The 18,101-nt window shown below is 37.7% G+C and overlaps 1 protein-coding gene across 1 annotated transcript in view; it reads left to right on the top strand.

Annotated features, from left to right (window-relative positions):
• GPATCH2 (G-patch domain containing 2) overlaps positions 1-17,226 on the top strand; it is a 263,500-nt gene extending 246,274 nt beyond the window's left edge. Inside the window, exon 10 of the mRNA XM_043962791.1 lies at positions 13,610-17,226. Coding sequence (XP_043818726.1) covers positions 13,610-13,830 — 221 coding nt within the window. The 3' untranslated portion in view covers positions 13,831-17,226. The remainder of the gene's footprint in view (positions 1-13,609) is intronic.
• Positions 17,227-18,101: the final 875 nt, after the last annotated feature.

Genomic DNA, 18,101 nt, shown 5'->3' with positions numbered 1-18,101 from the left:
TTTGGCCTCAGACACTTAATACTTACTAGCTGTATGACCCTGGGCAAGTCACTTAACCCCAATTGCCTCACCAAAAAAAAAAAAAAGAAAGAAAGAAAGTAAATAATCATGAGATTCTCCTAAGGGGTCTAAAATGCTTTGATGTTCTGGTCAAAAAAACTGGAAGATCCTTTAAAGACCACTTAGTCGTACCTTGAAATCCCTCCTACATAACTGTTAGGCCTCTGTTTTTTAATGCTTCCAGATTCTGTCTTCATTGTGTATCTTCTGCCTTCATTCTGTCTTCATATTTTTGCAAAATAAATTTAGAAAAAGATATTTGGAGCTAAACATATCCTTATTTTAGACATCTTCTAGCAATAAAACCTACACCATGTTTTTCCCCTTCACACCAAGTAAAAGATTTAAACTCCTGCCTCCTTTATTCATGTACTCATGAGTAGTATGGGCTTGCAGCCCATTTACATGTCTTTGTTAGAAATTTTTATTTTGTTCACTTTGAACTATCAAAATTCCCAAGTTTCTATCAATGAAGAACATCAAGTTGATCATTCTTTAACTTTGTGACTTTTTTTCTTTTATAAATACTAAATTATTTGTAATAACAAAAGGTACAGAAGAAATCTTAAAACTAAGAACTCAACTCAGAGTCTCTGAAGAGATTCAATTTTTGGTCATTTACTTCCATTTCTACACTATAATACAGTGACTTTTCCAAATCTTTTCATTCCTTCTCCAAGTTCCTATGCCTCCCTTTCCTCCTATTCTCTCAGCTGAGAATCTTGCCTCATGTTTTACAGAAAAGATTGAGACCATTCAACAAGAACTCTCCCATCTTCTTCATCTCTTTTCACTCATGTGCTTTCTTCCACTCTCTTCTCCTTCACCCTGTCTCACATGAGGAAGTGATCTTATTCCTCACCAAGAGTAACCCCTCTACTTGTTCAATCCTCTTCCATCCTGGTTCCTCCAATAGATTGAAAATAAGTGAAAGAGTGGGGATAACAGAGAGAACAATCTCTCCCTCTCTACTGGCTCATTTCCTATTGCTTATACACATGCCCATGTCCCCATGCTGAAAAAAACCCTCACTTGGCCTTCCCATCCCTGATGATTATCATCCTGTATCTCTTTTGCCCTTTGTAACTAAACTCCTTGAAAAGGCCATCTACAATAGGCACCTCTGTTTCTCTTCTCTTATTATCTTACCCTTAAGGGTTCTTAACCTCCTTAGGTGAGAAACTTGGCTTCTGACCTTAGCACTCAACTGAAACTGCTCTCTCCAAAGTTACTAATGATCTTTTTTTTTTTTAAAGTTTTCAACATTTGCTTTTATAAGATTTCTAGTTAAAAAATTTTCTTCCTCCTTCCCTCCTCCCCAAGACAGCAAGTAATCTGATATAGGTTATATGTGTATAATAACATTAAACATATTTCTGCATTAGTCATGCTGTGAAAGAAGAATCAGAGCAAAAAGGAAAAACCTCAAAAAAGAAAAAAAACCAATAGAAATAGTATGGTTCAATCTGCATCTATCTTCAGATTCCACAGTTCTTTTTTTTTTTCCTGGATTTGGAGAGCATTTTCCATCATGAGTCCTTTGGAACTATCTTGGACCATTTTATTGCTGAGAAGAATCAAGTCTATCACAATTGATCAACACACAGTGTTGTTGATACTATGTACAATGTTCTCCTGGTTCTGCTCATCTCACTCAGCATCAGTTTATGTAAGTCTTTCCAGGTTTCTCTGAAATCCGCCTGCACATCATTTTCTTACAGCACAATAGTATTCCATTACATTCATATACCACAAGTTATTTAGCCATTCCCCAACTGATGGGCAACCCCTCAATTTTCAATTCCTTGCCACCACAAAAAGAGCAGCTATAAATATTTTTGTACATATGGGTCCTTTTCCATTTTTTATGATCTCTTTGGGAAAAAGACCTAATAGTGGTATTGCTGGGTCAAAGGGTATGTACAGCTTTATAGCCCTTTGAGCATAATTCTAAATTGCTATCCAGAGTACTAATGATCTTTTAGTTGCCAAATTCAATGGCCTTTTCTTAATCTTTTACCTCTCTACAGCCTTTGACACTGTTGGTCACTCTCTCCTCCTTGATACTCTTTTCTCTCTAGGTTTTTGGGACACCACTTTCTCCTGACTTCTCCTTCTCTGTCTCCTTTTCTGGATCCTCTTCCAGATCACACCTCTAACCATAGGTGTCCTTCTTGGTTCTGTCCTAGGACCTCTCTTCTCCTGCTATACTGCTTCACTTAGTGATTTCATCAGCCAATAGTAATATGTATGCTTACATTTGGTCCTCATATGTTGTGAGAGTGATACTATTATCCACATTTTGTAGATGAAGAAAATGAGTGAGGTCATGTGACTTGCCCAGGGTCACATAATGACTTAATGTCTAAGGTAGGATTTAAACTCAGGTCTTCCAGACTCCAAGTCCCACACTCTGTCCTCTGCACCCCTTCATTGCCTGATATATATGCACTTGATTTCAGTGTCTAGAGCTTATTTTAAATTTCTCAATTATCAAGCCACATTTTTCATTCTTAGTCATTTTAATCTGCTAGCAATACCAAAATATTTCTTTCCCTAAATCCAATATACACGAAGGACCTGAAATTTTTTTTTTTCAGAGTGAGTTCTCTGTCTATTGATGCAGGTCATAATCTCCAATACCACTTAGTTGCTGTTCTTTTTGAGTTTTCTATGTCTGAAAAGCCATCAACCTGTCTGTGAACAACCTTCTGGTGGTGAATGGTGCTAAATTTAGCTGGGTAGATCTAAGCTAATCTAATAATATAATTTTAACAGTGACAAATTTAAAGTTTTACCCTTGAAAGAGTTGATTTCAAAATGATCTAGAGAGAGCTTTTGTGGACTACAAGCTCAATATAAGTCAATAAAGTGCAGTCAGAAAGCAAATGTCATCTTAGGCTCCATTAAGAGAGTCTATGTAGTCTGACCAACAGTCACTGTCTGGAGAACAAGGAATTAACTTGGACAGCACAGGCCCTAAACTCTCAGATTTTGCATGTAGGCCACTAGGTGATAAAGAATAATGATGTCACTTATCTATGACATATGAAAGGGAGCGTTGTTCGTGTTCTTCCTTCCACTCAAGGAAAAAGCAACACTATTTTGTCCCTTGTGCCCCATGTGTATTTCCTGGACATTTTGGCATGTGTAATGCTTGAGAATTTTGTTGTGTTGTTGAATAATAAACCTTTAAAATAATAATAAGAGAGTCCATGTACTGGACCAGAAAAGGGACTAGGTGGCTCTGCTCTGTCCTAGTCAGATGCTGTCTGGAATAGAGTGTTCAGTTCTGAGTGCCACTATTGATAGCTTCCAGAAATACAACCAGAATGGAGAAGGGCCCTGAGATCATGCCATATGAATACTGATTGAAAGAACTAGGGATATTTATCCTAGAGAAGAGATAATTTACTGGGCATGTGACAACTTTCTTCAAGTATTTGAAGGACTCTCCGTGGAAGAGGGATTCAACTTGTTCTTTTCATCGGCTGAGGAAAGAACTAAGAGTAATGAATCACAATTCCACAGAGGCAAATTTAGGCTTGATAGAAGAAAACACTTTGTAATATCTATACCTATTCAGAAGCAGAGTGGCCCACCTTGGAAGGCAGTTGATTCCCTTTCACTGGAACAAAGGCTCAGTGACCACTTGCCAGATATATGGTAGAGGAGATTCTTTTTTCAGATATGGCTTGGAGTGGAAAGCCTTTAAGGCCCCTTCCAACTCTAAGACTATAATTCTCTATGATTCCTAGACAACCAATACATAGTCCAACACTGGACTTCTATTTGAAGCTTTTCTAAAAACCCAAAGGATGTCATACACACCTGGGTAAAATAGGTTTTAATAGACAATTCCCAAGTGTTGTTCATTCATTTAAGCCATGTCCAACTCTTCATGACCCTATTTAGGATTTTCTTGGCAAAGACACTAGAATAGTTTGCTATTTCCTTCTCCAGTTCATTTTATAGATGAGGAGCTAAGGGTTAAGTGACTTTCCCAAGGTCACACAGCTAGTAAGTAACTGAAGCCAGTTGTAAAGTCAGATAGATGAGTCTTCCTGACTCTAGTCTCCACTCTATCCACTGCACCACCTAGCTGCCCAATTCCCAATAGACCTATATTATACAATAAATTAAAATTTGGTTTATCTGATAACCTATTAATCAGTTGTTGTTTTTTTTATTAGCCAGCATTCACACACATCTACAACACAAGATAACAGATTTTCATATTGATGGCTCTGAGGCACCTATAATACTCTTCTAATAAATCAAAGAAAGTTTAAATTCCCATTTGATATAATTTTAGAGGGTTTTTTTAAGTCTTTAAAAATTGATAATCCATGGCATATGATTATTCTCTTTGGCTTTTTTGATATTTCTCTATTAACAAAAATGACCCAGTGGAACCGTGTGGAAGGAGGAATGCCCAAAAAGTCAGGAGACCTAGATTCTACTGTTAACCAGATGATGACCTTGGGTAGGTCTCTTAGCCTCTATGAATCTCCATTCCTAACCTCATGAATGATGAAAGGGCTAGCCTAAATGACTTACCAGGCCCCTTGCTGATCTGAAAGGCTGTGGTTCACCAAAATACCTTATTGTTCAATTACCACAATGCCAGATCATTTCCAGTAGTGTTTCTTAAACATAAAATCATTTTAGCAAATAGTCATTAGTTACTGAACTTCAAAAATTCAAACTGCACTGAAAGAATCTTTAATGTCCTCAACCCTTCCACCCAAAAAGCTACCAATTTTAGATTGAATATGCCTTGATTGAAAGTGCATGCTGAACATTATCATAAGAGGTTATTCTGAACTTTTTACTCAATAAGAATCACATGTAAAATTCCTTCACAATCACAACTCATAGCGGCTTTGTTAGTAATGTTTATTGAACTGAAATAGTTAATAACAAAATTGGCAGGAATACCATATGACCTGTCTTACTCATGTCTGAATTTTGATATTTTTTTCTCACATCTGAAGAAATTCTTAATAGTCTTGCAGACTATTCCTTGACTATTTACTGGTGCATAGAAACCTATGTCCCTATAGTAGTTATCATAGATGTAAAGTATACGGTATTAGTTTACAGTTTTAATAATGTTACTGGTAGATTTATATCTTGCAACAAAACAAGCCATATATGGCCCCAATCTTCAACTGGCTAGTACAATAGAAGCAGCAGAAAGAGTAGGCAGGCATGAAGCACAAAATGCTTTCTGAATCCTGGGTCAGGAGAAAGGGAGACTGACGGCTCTCACTGTTATAAGGGAAGCAGCATGTATCACCTCCCCTTCCATTGGCTGTTTATCCAACATCGATACAACACTTTAGGAGCCAAATTACTAAACAAGCTGCCAATTAGGCTTGCAGTCAGCTGGATAGATTAGTGGCTAAGAGAGACCGATACAAGATTTTCATCTCTTGAGCCAATTACGCAAGTGAATTACCATCCACAATACTCTGGAAGATTTGAGAAAAAAAGACTGACTCTGCCGTATTAGACATAAGTGAGATCCAGCATAAAGGGGGTGAGGGGTGAGCAGACTATGTATTGCTAAAATTGCCCAAGCAAAAGGAGAGCCTTCTAGGAAAGGACTTAAAGGATTTAGCACTGCTAGGAGTGATAGAAAAGGAAATAATAGTTGTTGAGTACTGTGCTGAGACTTGAGTCGTTTCATTCCTAAATCTTAATCTTATAAAAAGAAGGATGAGAGACTAAAAGGAGATTTCAGTGCAGTATCATTTTCCATGAAATATGAAGTTTCTAGGTTTTTCATTTAATGATCCCTAGATCTTTTTTAAAAGATTGAGTGTTTGGAGACATGTGTCCCTTTTCCCCCGTCTTCTCCTTGTTACTTTTCTTCTTCCAACTTGCTTTAAAAATATGTTTTAGTAGTTTCCCTAAATGAAACTGACATTTAAAAGAGAGAATCAAGTTTTGATCATGAAAATAGAAACACAAGCACCAGACTAGTGTGGATACTCATGGACTTCCATAATAGGCATATAAGGCTTTTGCCAGTATTTTACAATTAAGGTACAGAATTAGGTTGCCCATGCTGGCCTTACTGTTCATAATTGAGGAAGGACCACAATTTCATAATTCTAGCTGAGATTTTTTCGAACTAGGCTAATGTTATTTCTTAAGTATTAAACAAATTTTAAACCTGAACTTTTGCAAGCTGTTGTATCCAAAAATGATTAAACAGATGTGTAGCCTGCAGCAACATTAGACCTCTGATCTGATTTTAGCTTACAGATGGAATTAAATTAATTCATGGCAATCACTGTAAAATCAAGGGTATGGTACTGAATGCTAGCGTACTGTTTAACCAGAACATACCTGTATCAGCAGCTGTTAAGAAAAAATTACGTGCCTTCATTTTTCATGGAAATCTGCCTTCATTGCCACCATAAACATCGTTTCAAAATAAAAATTTAATTGCTGGTTTTGTTATTATATTAAGCAAGCCTTTTGACAAATGACTTGCCCTTGTTTTGTGCACTTAGAAGGTTCATGCTACCTCTTAAAATTTTTAGCACCTCAAGTACTCAATTATTATTTTTATGCATGCTTTTTTATCTTTGGCCACAAAGAACAAAGTCAGTGAAGGATTTTCTTTTTGCCATCAGACTGTGGCCATTGAAAACTACTCCTTATATCAACATTTTTTTTTCCTATCATATTGTGACCCTTGTCACATCTGGCAAATCTGGGCATCAAGTTGAGCCTCAGGAAGCCATCCTTGAAATGAACATACCAGTGCAAATATGGTAGCAAATGAAGATTTTATTTATTCTTCAGTCCTAACAAATATAACATGCAGAAAATATAAATGAGAACCTAAATAAATTAATGCATGATGAATAGCTAATTGGTTATTATAAGCAAATTATAAGAAGCAGCTTGACATAGTGGATAGTTCTGAAATTGAAAGCAAGAAGACCTGGGTTTGAATCCTACATTAGCCTTGAACCCTGGACAAGTCATTTAACTTCTCTGTGCCTTGATCAATTCCCTAATACTTATCTTCAAAGGCATAGTTGAGTTGGAATGCAATCTGTATTTATGGAGGGGGTTTATTGCTCTGATAAACACACATTTCCTTACAATGTTTACGTGTGGTAAAATGATGGATGATTGAGACACATCTTTAACCTTTAGAGGTCAACATCATACTCCCCAAAATATCACAGCCAAGTATTGAAGTAGACGGTCCGTTTGTTCTGCCCCAGTGCAGCATTTCTTATAAATCTTTTTCTTTCCATGGGAAAAAGAACGGAATTTCTATGAACTTTTGTTTGAAATGTGTTTCTCTGCTTTTATCATGACTTAAGAATTTTTTTTGCTAGCTAAATTTGGGGTTCTTTTCCTTTTACGAATGGCTGCTCCAGACAGACAGACTCTTGCTTCTGGCTAGGTCAGTACCGCCATATCCAAGAGCAGGCCTTTCCAGAGGCACTGTGCCAGACACACCTTCTTCCAGAGCCCTAGCTGGCCAATCTTTGGTCTGCTCCTGGCATTCATTGTTGGAAGCTGTGCTTGAGGAGATGTGTTAGGACATTTATTGCTACTAATTAGGAAATAAAAACTGTAGGCAAAAAATTAAAACCAAATAAATCAAGACCTATCAAATGTTCCAAGCCTAAAAACTGACCTCAACTATCTGAGGGTGTTATTTGGATACTAAAATCCTTTATTAAGATGGAATCGATTCTCTTTTGTCATAGCGGGGGTGGGGGGGTAGAAAAAGGAAGAGAGAGGAAGAGGAGGAATATATTTTATGTTCCTCTAGCATTAACTGCTTCCCTTTGCTAGAACCCATAAATAAATTGGTATGCCTTTCTTTAAAAAATACTAGCAACCTAAAGAGTTAATTTATCCCCAAATGTCCTACTAGTAAAATATAGTAAAACTTTAAGTTACTGGAATCCTTTGGAACTGAGATGCTCTTTTTAAATTAATTTTATGAAAAAGTCAAGCTTAAACTTTTATAAATATAGCTTACTAAATATAATTTTACATTACTTTGATATAGCTTTCTGTAGTCCATTTGTTTTGTTCTGAAAATCAGTTGTCACAGTGTGGAATTGTAGATAGTGTAGGTATAGAGTAGTAAGTAGATGCTTTTCTCTTTACAGATTTACTATTGATAGAAGTGACAGGAGTGGTGTTTGCTGATAGGGAAGTGTGGTGGGGGAAAGGTGCTGAAAAGGAAATACTACCAAAAAGTTATTGGAAAGTGGAGGCAAAGGTAGGAGAGTGCTACCACAGTTCCTGTCCACTTTCCCATCCTACCACAATTGTGGAGAGAAAACTGCTAAAAGGAGAGAGATGTGGGGAAACAGGTGGAGAGAGGATTCTAGGAGTTTCCTACCATGCCTATTCCTTCTATCTCTAGGCACATGGCAGTGAGTCAAAAGACTTGAGTCTACCCCCTTCCTTATATCTATAGACACTTAAAATGTCAGTCTCCCAACCATCTAAGTACCCAAAAGTTCTATACCAAACCCTCTTCTCTCCCTATATTAAGCACCTCAGTGATCTCATCCATTCTCATGGATTTAATTTGTCTTAAACATATGTTTCCAAAATTTATGTATCCAAACCTAACTTCTTGCTCCTAAATTCTAGTCCCACATCTTCAAGTGTCAGTTGAAAAGCATGACCAAAATGCCCAAGCAGCATCTCAAACTCATCCAAACTGAATTGATCATCTCCTATAGGCAGCTACATGGCACAGTGGTTAGAGTGCTGGGTTTGGAGGCTGGAAGACCTAATTTCAAATGACACCTGAGTTGAACTCTGTATAAGTCACAACCCTCTACAGCTTTAGTTTCCTCATCTGTAAAATGGGGATAATAATAGCATCTGCCTCACAGGGTTGTTCTGAAGATCAAATGAGGTAACATGCATAAAATGTTTTATAAGTCTTAAAGCACTATATAAATACTACAAATTAGGTTGTTAACTCATACCCTCCCCCAAATTATCCTATTTCTCTTGAGTTCACTCTTTGTCACTCAGGTTAATAAAATCAGTGTCAATACTGGCAATATCTTCCTCATCCCTACCAATATCCAAGCAGTTGCCAAACCTTATCAGTTCTCCCTCCATAGTATATCAATCTCCTTCTCCTCACATCACCACTTTTAGGACTCTTACTAGAATTACTGGAATAGTCTCCTAATTATATTTTTTCCTTCTGTGGAAATTTATTTTGATTTGGGGACCCTACCTTTGGACTGAGATTGGAAAGCCTTAAGCCCTCAGGGTCTCTTCTGTGTGGGAGGGGCTGGTGCCCCTCCTCCTCAGCTTCAGCTGAGCCAAAAAGCCCCGTGGGCTGTACAAGACACCAAGTCAGACAGCTGGGGGGAAAAAGCCCCCAGCTCCCTCCGACCTGAGCGGAGGTATCTGAGAGATGCTGGGCTCTGGCATAGCCTGTGCTGAGCCACGTGAAGCTGGAGCGCACCCCCCCCCCAACCACCAGCTGCAGCCCTGGCTAGCAGATTAGCTTGGTGTGTGGGTGCAAGAAGCCCCAAGATTTGAGTGGAGAGAAGAAAAGGTATATATAGACCTGGGAGTTAGACAGCATGGGAGGCGGACAAGGACAGAGCGGTTTGGACGGATAAGACAAGGCGGAAAAGAGGTCAAGCCGGGGCTGACGAGATTAGAAAGGTTGGAGCACAGCAGACTAGAAATGGGGCTACAAGAACGCAGGAGAAGACAAGAAGAACTAGGAGCAGGGAAAAGAGAGGCCGAAGGGCAGACTGATGGAGCAGACAGACAGAAGGTCGGTGAGAGAGAAACACGGGTTCAGCAGTGGCAGTAAGGAGAGGAAAGTTAGAAGCAGGGGGATTTACAAAGTGAAAGGGGCTTGGAGCTAGAATAAAAGTGAAAGTACCCTGAGGCAAGAGGCAGCTAAGGCCCTTATTGTATTAAAAAAGTTCTAAGTGTAACCAGTGGGAAAGAGACGCAGTGGAAAGAGACTGCAGGAAAGCAGTCAGGTTTTACATTTTATTTCCCTGTATTCTTAATTTTAAATAGTATCTCATAAATAAACTCTGCTTTGATTATTTAGTTAAGAGGCTTCTTAATATTTTGCTTATCAATTTGGGAGTGGAGCAGTGTGGTGGAACTTTATAAACGGCCCATATTAAATTAAACGCAGTCAGATAGCCAAATAGTCAACAGTCCCAGATTAAGTACCCCAGTCAGATTAGCCCCCCAAATTAGGCCTAGTCTTCAAAAATATTTCCACATTTAATGGCGACTGCGGCAGGACATATGGCCCAATTATAATTTTCCAAAACTTATCGTTTTTCATATAATTATAATTTTTCATAAATCCAATTATATATACTTTTTTAGACTAGAATAGCTAGTGAATTACTAATTTTTTAACACTTCCTCTGTCCAATCCTCCATACAGCCGCCAAAATACTATCCCAAGGGAGCAGGTCTAACCATATCACTCCCACACTCAAGAACCATCAGTGGTTCCTTATTGCCTAGGGGACAAAATAGAGACTTTTCCGCTTCTCCCTTTAGTCCTAACATAATTTGGTTCCCATTTCCCTCTCTAGCTTTATATCACATTGCTTCTCCACACAGTGTTCCTGCCAAACTGTACAAACAGCTGTTCCTGATCTTGTCATCCTCTTTCCTATCTCTTTGCATTTGTACCATGTCCATAATATACTCCAGCCCCATCTCCTCTTCCCAGGATCCTTGTCTTTCTTCAAAGTCAGCTCTGGGACCTGCCCCCTCCACCAGTACCTCCAGCTACTGATGTTCTCTCCCCTTCAAATGATCTCTGTATGTGTTATGTTCACCAAGGCAAATGTAAGCCTCTCAAAGGCAAGGTCTCTTTCATTTCTGTGCTTGTTGTTCAGTCGTTCTGACTCTTCATGTCCCCACAGACCATTGCACACCAGGCCCTTCCCTTCTCCAGTCTCTCTCAAAGGTTGCCCAACTTCATGTTCATTGTTTCCATTGTACCTTCTATCCATCTCATCTTCTGCTGTCCCCTTTTCCTTTTGCCTTCTATCTTTCCCAACATCAGGGTCTTTTCCAGTGACTCCCAACTTCTCATCATGTGGCCAAAGTATTTAAGCTTTAGCTTCAGTATTTTACTTTCCAGTGAATAGTCTGAATTAATTTATTTAACTATAGACTAATTTGATCTCAAACTCTTCTCCAGCACCATAATTCAAAAGCATTGATTCTGCAACACTTGACTTTCCTTTCTAATGCAGCTCTCACACTGGAAAAACCATAACTTTGACTACACGTAAGACCTTTTTTGGCAAGATGATGTCTCTGCTTTTTAGTATGCTGCCTAGATTTATCATAGCTTTCCTTCCAAGGAGCAAGCATGTTTTAATTTCATGGCTACACTGAGCCCAAGAATAGAAAATCTGATGCTGCTTCCATCTTTTCTCCCTCTCTTTGTCAGGAAATGATGGGTCCAGTTGCAAGGTCTTAGGTTTGAGTTTTTTATGTTAAGCTTCAAGCCAGCTTTTTACACAATCCTTTTCCCCCTTCATCAGGAGGCTTTTTTTTTTTTTTTTTTTTTTTTTTAGTGAGGCAATTGGGGTTAAGTGACTTGCCCAGAGTCACACAGCTAGTGTTAAATGTCTGAGGTCGGATTTGAATTCAGGTACTCCTGACTCCAAAGGCAGTGCTCTATCCACTGTGTCACCTAGCTGCCCCTGGAGGCTTCTTAATTCCTCTGCACTTTGTGCATCAGAGTTCTATCATCTGCAATATCTGACATTGTTGATATTTCTACTGGCAACCATAATTCCAACTTTTGATTCATCCAACCTGGCATTTCTTCACATGATATGTTCTGCAATATGAGTTAAATAAATAAGTTAATATATAGCCTTGTCATACTCTTTTTCCCATCTTAAACCAATCAGTTGTTTCATATTTGGTTTTAACCATTGCTGCTTGGCTCACATACAGGTTCCTCAAGAGACAGGTAAGATGATCTGGTACTCCCATTTCTTTGAGGATTTGGTACATTTTGTTGTGGTCCACAAAGTCAAAGGCTTTAGTGTAGTCAATGAGGAAGAAATAGATGGTTTCCTGGAACTCCCTTGCTTTCTTCATAATCCAGTGAATGCTGGCAGTTTGGTCTCTAGTTCCTCTGTGTCTTCAAAAACCAGCCTGTTTTTCTGGTAATTCTTGGTTCATATATTGCTGAAGCTACCTTACAAAATCCTAAGTGTAACCTTGCTGGAATGTGAAATGAACATGTGTTCAGTAATTTGAACATTCCTTGGCATTGCCATTCTTTAGCATTGGGAGGTAAACTGATCTTTTCTAATCCAGTGGCCACTGTTGTGTTTTCCAAATTAATGACATATTGAATTCAGCACTTTAACAGGGTCATCCTTAGAGTTTTAAATAACTCCACTGCAATTCTGCCACCTTCACCAGCCTTAGTATTAGCAGTACTAACTAGTGATAAGGCCCACTTGACTTCATTCTCCAGGATGTCTGGCTCTAGATCAGTAACTACACCATCTTGCCACTTCTTCTTAATCTCTTCTACTTCTGTTCCTATTGTTTTCTCTTTTTTCATTTTAGTACTGTCCATGGGGTTTTCTTGACAAAGATACTGGAGTGGTTTGCCATTTCCTTCTCCAGTAAATCACCTTTTGTCAGAACTCTCCACTATGACCTGCCTGTAACCCTGCATGACATAGCTCATAATTTCGCTGAGCCGTACAAGCCCCTCCACCATGACAAAACAATGATGGGGGGGGGGGGTGACACAGGGAATATGTTTATACCCATAGCTTTTATGCACAGGGTTGTGAATGCAGTAGACACTAAATAAATGTTTGTTGAATCTGAATGACAGTTTCCCTAAAGAACAACAACAACAACAACAAAAGCTAGAGCCATAAGCCCTGGAACTGACCAAAAAATTAAGAACTACTACTGTAAGAGAGTACACTGAATTCATACCTTAGATGTTGTTTTGTTTTTTGTTTGGTTTTGTTTTTAACAAACCATTATAGGTTACATTATGGTCTTCTCAGTCTTTTTCAAACAGGGAGGAGGGGCCAATCCTCAGCTGGTTGGGTTTTGGTTGACCAAATTTTTACCATACACTCCCTTTTTCCCTGTCATTAAATGATACCTCATAACTATTGGTATGAAGTGCAAAAAAAGTCAGAGCTGTGCTGTAGCCATGGCAAATAGATGAGCCTGGGAGTTCTGGAGATTGTTGGGGGTTTGTGTTGTTTTCTTCTTAATCTGTCAGGATAGGATAGTTCAACTGTGCTTGTTTTATTATTTCCGGAATCTACCATCTAATACATGTATTCAGCTTTCACATTCAAGTTCTCCATGAGGTCCCTGCATACTTGCACACTTGACTTGAGGTCATTGCAAGCTTGTTCCAGCTTCCTATCCAGTTGTAACAATCAGAAGAATGATATTTCTCAACAGATGCAATCCTCTTCTCTTCTCATGGCAGTACTGACTAACTTTGTTTGTATCATTCATGCAGGACTCATAGGTGAAAATGCCCAACCTATCCCAGAGACCAACATTGGAAACCGAATGCTTCAGAACATGGGCTGGACTCCAGGGATGGGCCTCGGAAGAGACGGAAAGGGGATGTCTGAGCCAATACAAGCCATGCAGAGGCCCAAAGGATTAGGACTGGGATTTAGCCGACAAAACACCACACCACCAAGTAATGTCCCCAAATCAGGAAAATCTACCTAAGAAGACATGGGTATGCTTAGGATATTTCCCAGAAACCTAATTGTTCTCAATTTACAATATAGCTTCCATTAAGAAGCAACAACCAACATGCCTCAAATCCGCCACACCAGAGTTCCATCAGTGTTTAGTCCTGCCTCAACAGCAGGATACAGATTTCAGTCACAGTTCATGGTGCTAAAGTGGAATCCTAATTGTACTTGTTTTCAGTATCGTAAATCAACTTCTAATGATAAAATACAGCCTTTTTTTTTTCTTTTCATTAAGATTTTTAGAAATTAGCTATTTCAGACACCCTTGCCTAGGGCATGTGGGGAACTTGCATATGCAAACATATTTAAATGATTGGATTTTTTATGTTCTTCACATTATCCAAAATGCTAGTTTACCCAGAAAACTAAGCCCTAGACAGATACTTCTTTGATAATCATGACAGCTTCATGTTCCTTGAGTTTGACATTTTGTGAAATTTTATTAGTAGGGTGACACTCATCGGGTTCCCATTTTAGGTTGACATGGTATACAGTTTTTACACGTGACAACCAATACCTACTTATTTTCCTGAGGAATTAAGACAAAAATATACCTTATCATCTCTGGATAAATAATCACCACTGAGTGCCCTCAACACTACTGAAATGCAGCTTTTTAAAGCATTTTTACCTCATTTAGGACCTAAAATGAACAAATGATGAATGAAAAGCTTATTTTTAAATTCACCCTGACTGAGCCGTATGATCTCTTAATTTAGACCAGCCTCTACCTCTCTTCCCCTTAAAAAGTTCATTTTAAGATAACTCAGTTGTACCCAACTGATTTTAAATTGTGATCATTGCAGCAAGGCCTTCAAATAAAAATTTGCCTCTAGTAGTCCTGGAAATTGAGAGATTTCTGACAGTAGCCTACCCTAGGTGTAAATCCTGAGATTTTCAAAGGAACAGCCAGACAAGTGAAAAGAATTAGCTGATACTTTAAAGTCAAATAGGACAGGCATTTTAATTATGTGCCTAATTTAGTATCCAAGTATTCACCAATCATGTACTACGCTAAATAAGAGTAGGTATGCAGACACACTTTTCATCTATACAGAATGCTATACTGTGTTCTGTCCTGTTCTCATTGTTTTTAAAATAGTATTAGTATTAGTAATACCATTAAAATGATACTGAGTTTTTATTGGATGACTAAATGCCAGGGTAGTGCATTAGGAGGCTTCTCTCAAACTTTTTAATAAATAATTGATCAATCATCAGAATTAAAATACAAGCACACTCAAACTATCACTTCCCCATCCTCTAAAGGAAATAGTGATGATTTGGGAGAGATTGGCCTGCTGTTTAAATGCCTTGAAAGTTTTGCCAAATACATACATTTCTTTTAAGAATTATCATCTTATGAATCTGAGATGGGGAGTGCCCTGGGAGTAGAAAGGGCGGGGAGGGGGGGGGAGGGAGAGGGTAATAATAGTTGGCTCTTTTGTGCTGCTAGCCAAATATTCATGTTGCACAAAGGAACTGGTTTATTTATGAACTACTGTTCAATGCTGTCCAACAAGTTTGTTTTGTAGGAAATTAAGTTGTGTGTATGTTTGTGTGTGCATGTGCGTGCATGTGTGTATGTGTTTAGAAAGGGAACGGGGCAAAATGTGTCTATGGCTTTAAAAAAAAAAGGTAGCATATAACATTCTCAGCCATATTGGAGAAAGGTTTTAAGAAATGTCATTGCCTAAGAATTTTACAGCTCTAGAATTGTGAAAATCCCAATTTTTCTGGTAATGGTAGAATTATCTCTAGCCCTGAGTGACTAAGATTTGGCTGACATTTGTTTTTGAACTTCACTGTCTGGACTGCAGAATTCTAGAGAACTCAGTCATAAAAGGGAAAAATTAGTAACAACTCCATTCAGATTGTGAACAACTGTTTTGGATGAAGCCTATAGTTGTGCATGGCAGCATTTGATCTTAGCTGTGGGCGTTTGTTTTTACTGCTGTGTTTATAAGAGTCATTTCTTCCACACAAAGTGGCTGCCCTAGGACTTAGCACAGAAGCACACAAAGCCCCTGTGGTCCTTGTAACTAACCATGGTACTCGTAACACAAACATCATATTGTTCATGTTGTCATTAAATGTAAAATAGCTGTCATCCTTCAGATGGTACACCAAGAATTTCAAATATTTAAAAACGCATATGAACCAAAGTTCAAAGTGCAGAGTTGGGAATATCCCAAGCTGACTTGGCATACACCCTGATCTTTGCTCCAGAGTCTGTATTCATTCACCATGATGGTCCTATGGCAGAAAGATATCCCAGGTGACTTGTCAGTGTACAAATTCAGGTGTGAAATGTGGAAGATTCTGATTTTAAATCAAACCTCTGTTAAAACATAAAGCACACTAATTTAGATGGTTTAGACATTAATCACGGTTTGGTTTTGGTTTGTTTGGGTTTTGTTTTGTTTTGTTTTTTTACCATTTGTAATTCCTATAGGACCAAAGCATTCAGTGGAGTGTGTGATTTAGAATGACCTGTTTGTCTCTCCATATAAAGGTAGCCAGATATTTTCTCTATACTACCATGAGTCAACCCTTCTTACCCTTCTAGTCTAAAGCCTCTTATTGACCTAATTAGTAGCATAGATTAAAAATCTATGTGGACATTTCAAGAGAATGCAGAGATCTAACAATGCCTATTAACCCCTGCCCTTCAGATAGCCAGATTACTCCATTCTCTGGCAATGCCATTGAGAGTTTTAGCATAAAGTACATTTGATTTCTCTGCAAATTTTTTTTAATCACTTTAGTACTACCAAATTAATCTGTGGTAGTACTGCACATTTCTATTTTTTTTCAAAATTTCAGTATATTGAGGTTTTATGACACACAATTATAGTTATCTTTATTTTTAAATAATATGGAATACTTTTTAAAATCCTATTGCTATCTGAAACTAATTGGATCATCTCTACATTTGATTACATAGGACTTCCAATTTATACCATGTCATCTACCAATAGCAAAACCATAGCTAAGATAACATATGTGTGTACCTATATGTATGGATGTATGTGCATGTATCTCTACATGTGCCTTCTGATATACATACATTGTATGTAAAATAGGCATTGTATTTCTATGTTTATCTTCACACTTTGTACTGATGTACTTCTCAGTAATTAAACAATTGATTTAATGACAGCCATTTCACTTTGAACAAATATTTGAAGAAGAAAAATCACTGTTAACATGCTTGTTTTAACCATTTCCCTCTACATTTTTTTCTGTAGAAATGGTTGAGATTGTTCTAAAATAAACTATATGGGCAAAAAATGGTTTTAAAGGTATATAGAAGGCTATGCTAACAATCCAACAAAAATGAAAAAAAAATAAACTATAAAATACATTTTCTGGTTAAGCACATTTTTGTTCTTGACTATATCCTTTAAATGCATTTTCTTTCTGCACTAAATGTATCAGGAATTTAAAGAAGAAACAGTATGCAATTCAGTTGGATTATAAACTCCTCAAGGGCAGAGCTAATGGCTTGTGTTTCTTTTGTATTACCCAGTAGAATCTTTATTACAATCATCTTTCCAAAGTGGCATTCATTAAATGTTTATCAATGAAATATCACCTTATGAAAATAAACAGGTATTAACAGGTTCTATCCCTCACATAACCTTTTCAACCATTTAGGTTGACTTGGCCAATAATCCTAGTAAAATAAGCCTTTTGACTCTAGTTCATTTTTAATTTATTGATCATGTTCTGCCACAATGGTCAAACTAGTTGGGCCTTACCTGTAACTGAACATGTATCATTGAAAAATATAGGGTTTTTTATGTTTAGTCTCCTCTCTTTGGCATTACCTTTTTATCCTAGCTGCAGCTGTATTCAGCTTGGCTGATCATCCACAGATTTGGTTTAATACAAAAATTATGCCATTCATTGATAACTCTAATCAAGAGTTAACTATTCAATTTGTTTACTTTCAAGTCATCTACTCTTACCTAAAAACCCAGACTATACTCTTTACACAGGCAAAAGTAACAATGGCATTAGAATTATAGAATATAATATTGATGGCTTGAATGATATTTTTTAAATATCACTAACATCCTATCCTAATGCCTTATCATGGAGTTCTTAAAAGCTATGTCAGTGGAATACAATCTCTATGTGATCCTACCAAGCTAGAAAACTTTTAGTACAAACTTTATAATAGACTTGAGGTCTGTCAGCCTAGCCAAAAGACCACCCTAGCTAAGTATAAAGGGA

This window comes from Dromiciops gliroides, chromosome 4, assembly GCF_019393635.1.
Source record: "Dromiciops gliroides isolate mDroGli1 chromosome 4, mDroGli1.pri, whole genome shotgun sequence".
NCBI classification, from domain to species: Eukaryota; Metazoa; Chordata; class Mammalia; order Microbiotheria; family Microbiotheriidae; genus Dromiciops; species Dromiciops gliroides.
Note: the sequence above shows the minus strand (reverse complement) of the source record. Positions and strands in the feature narration are given on the sequence as shown.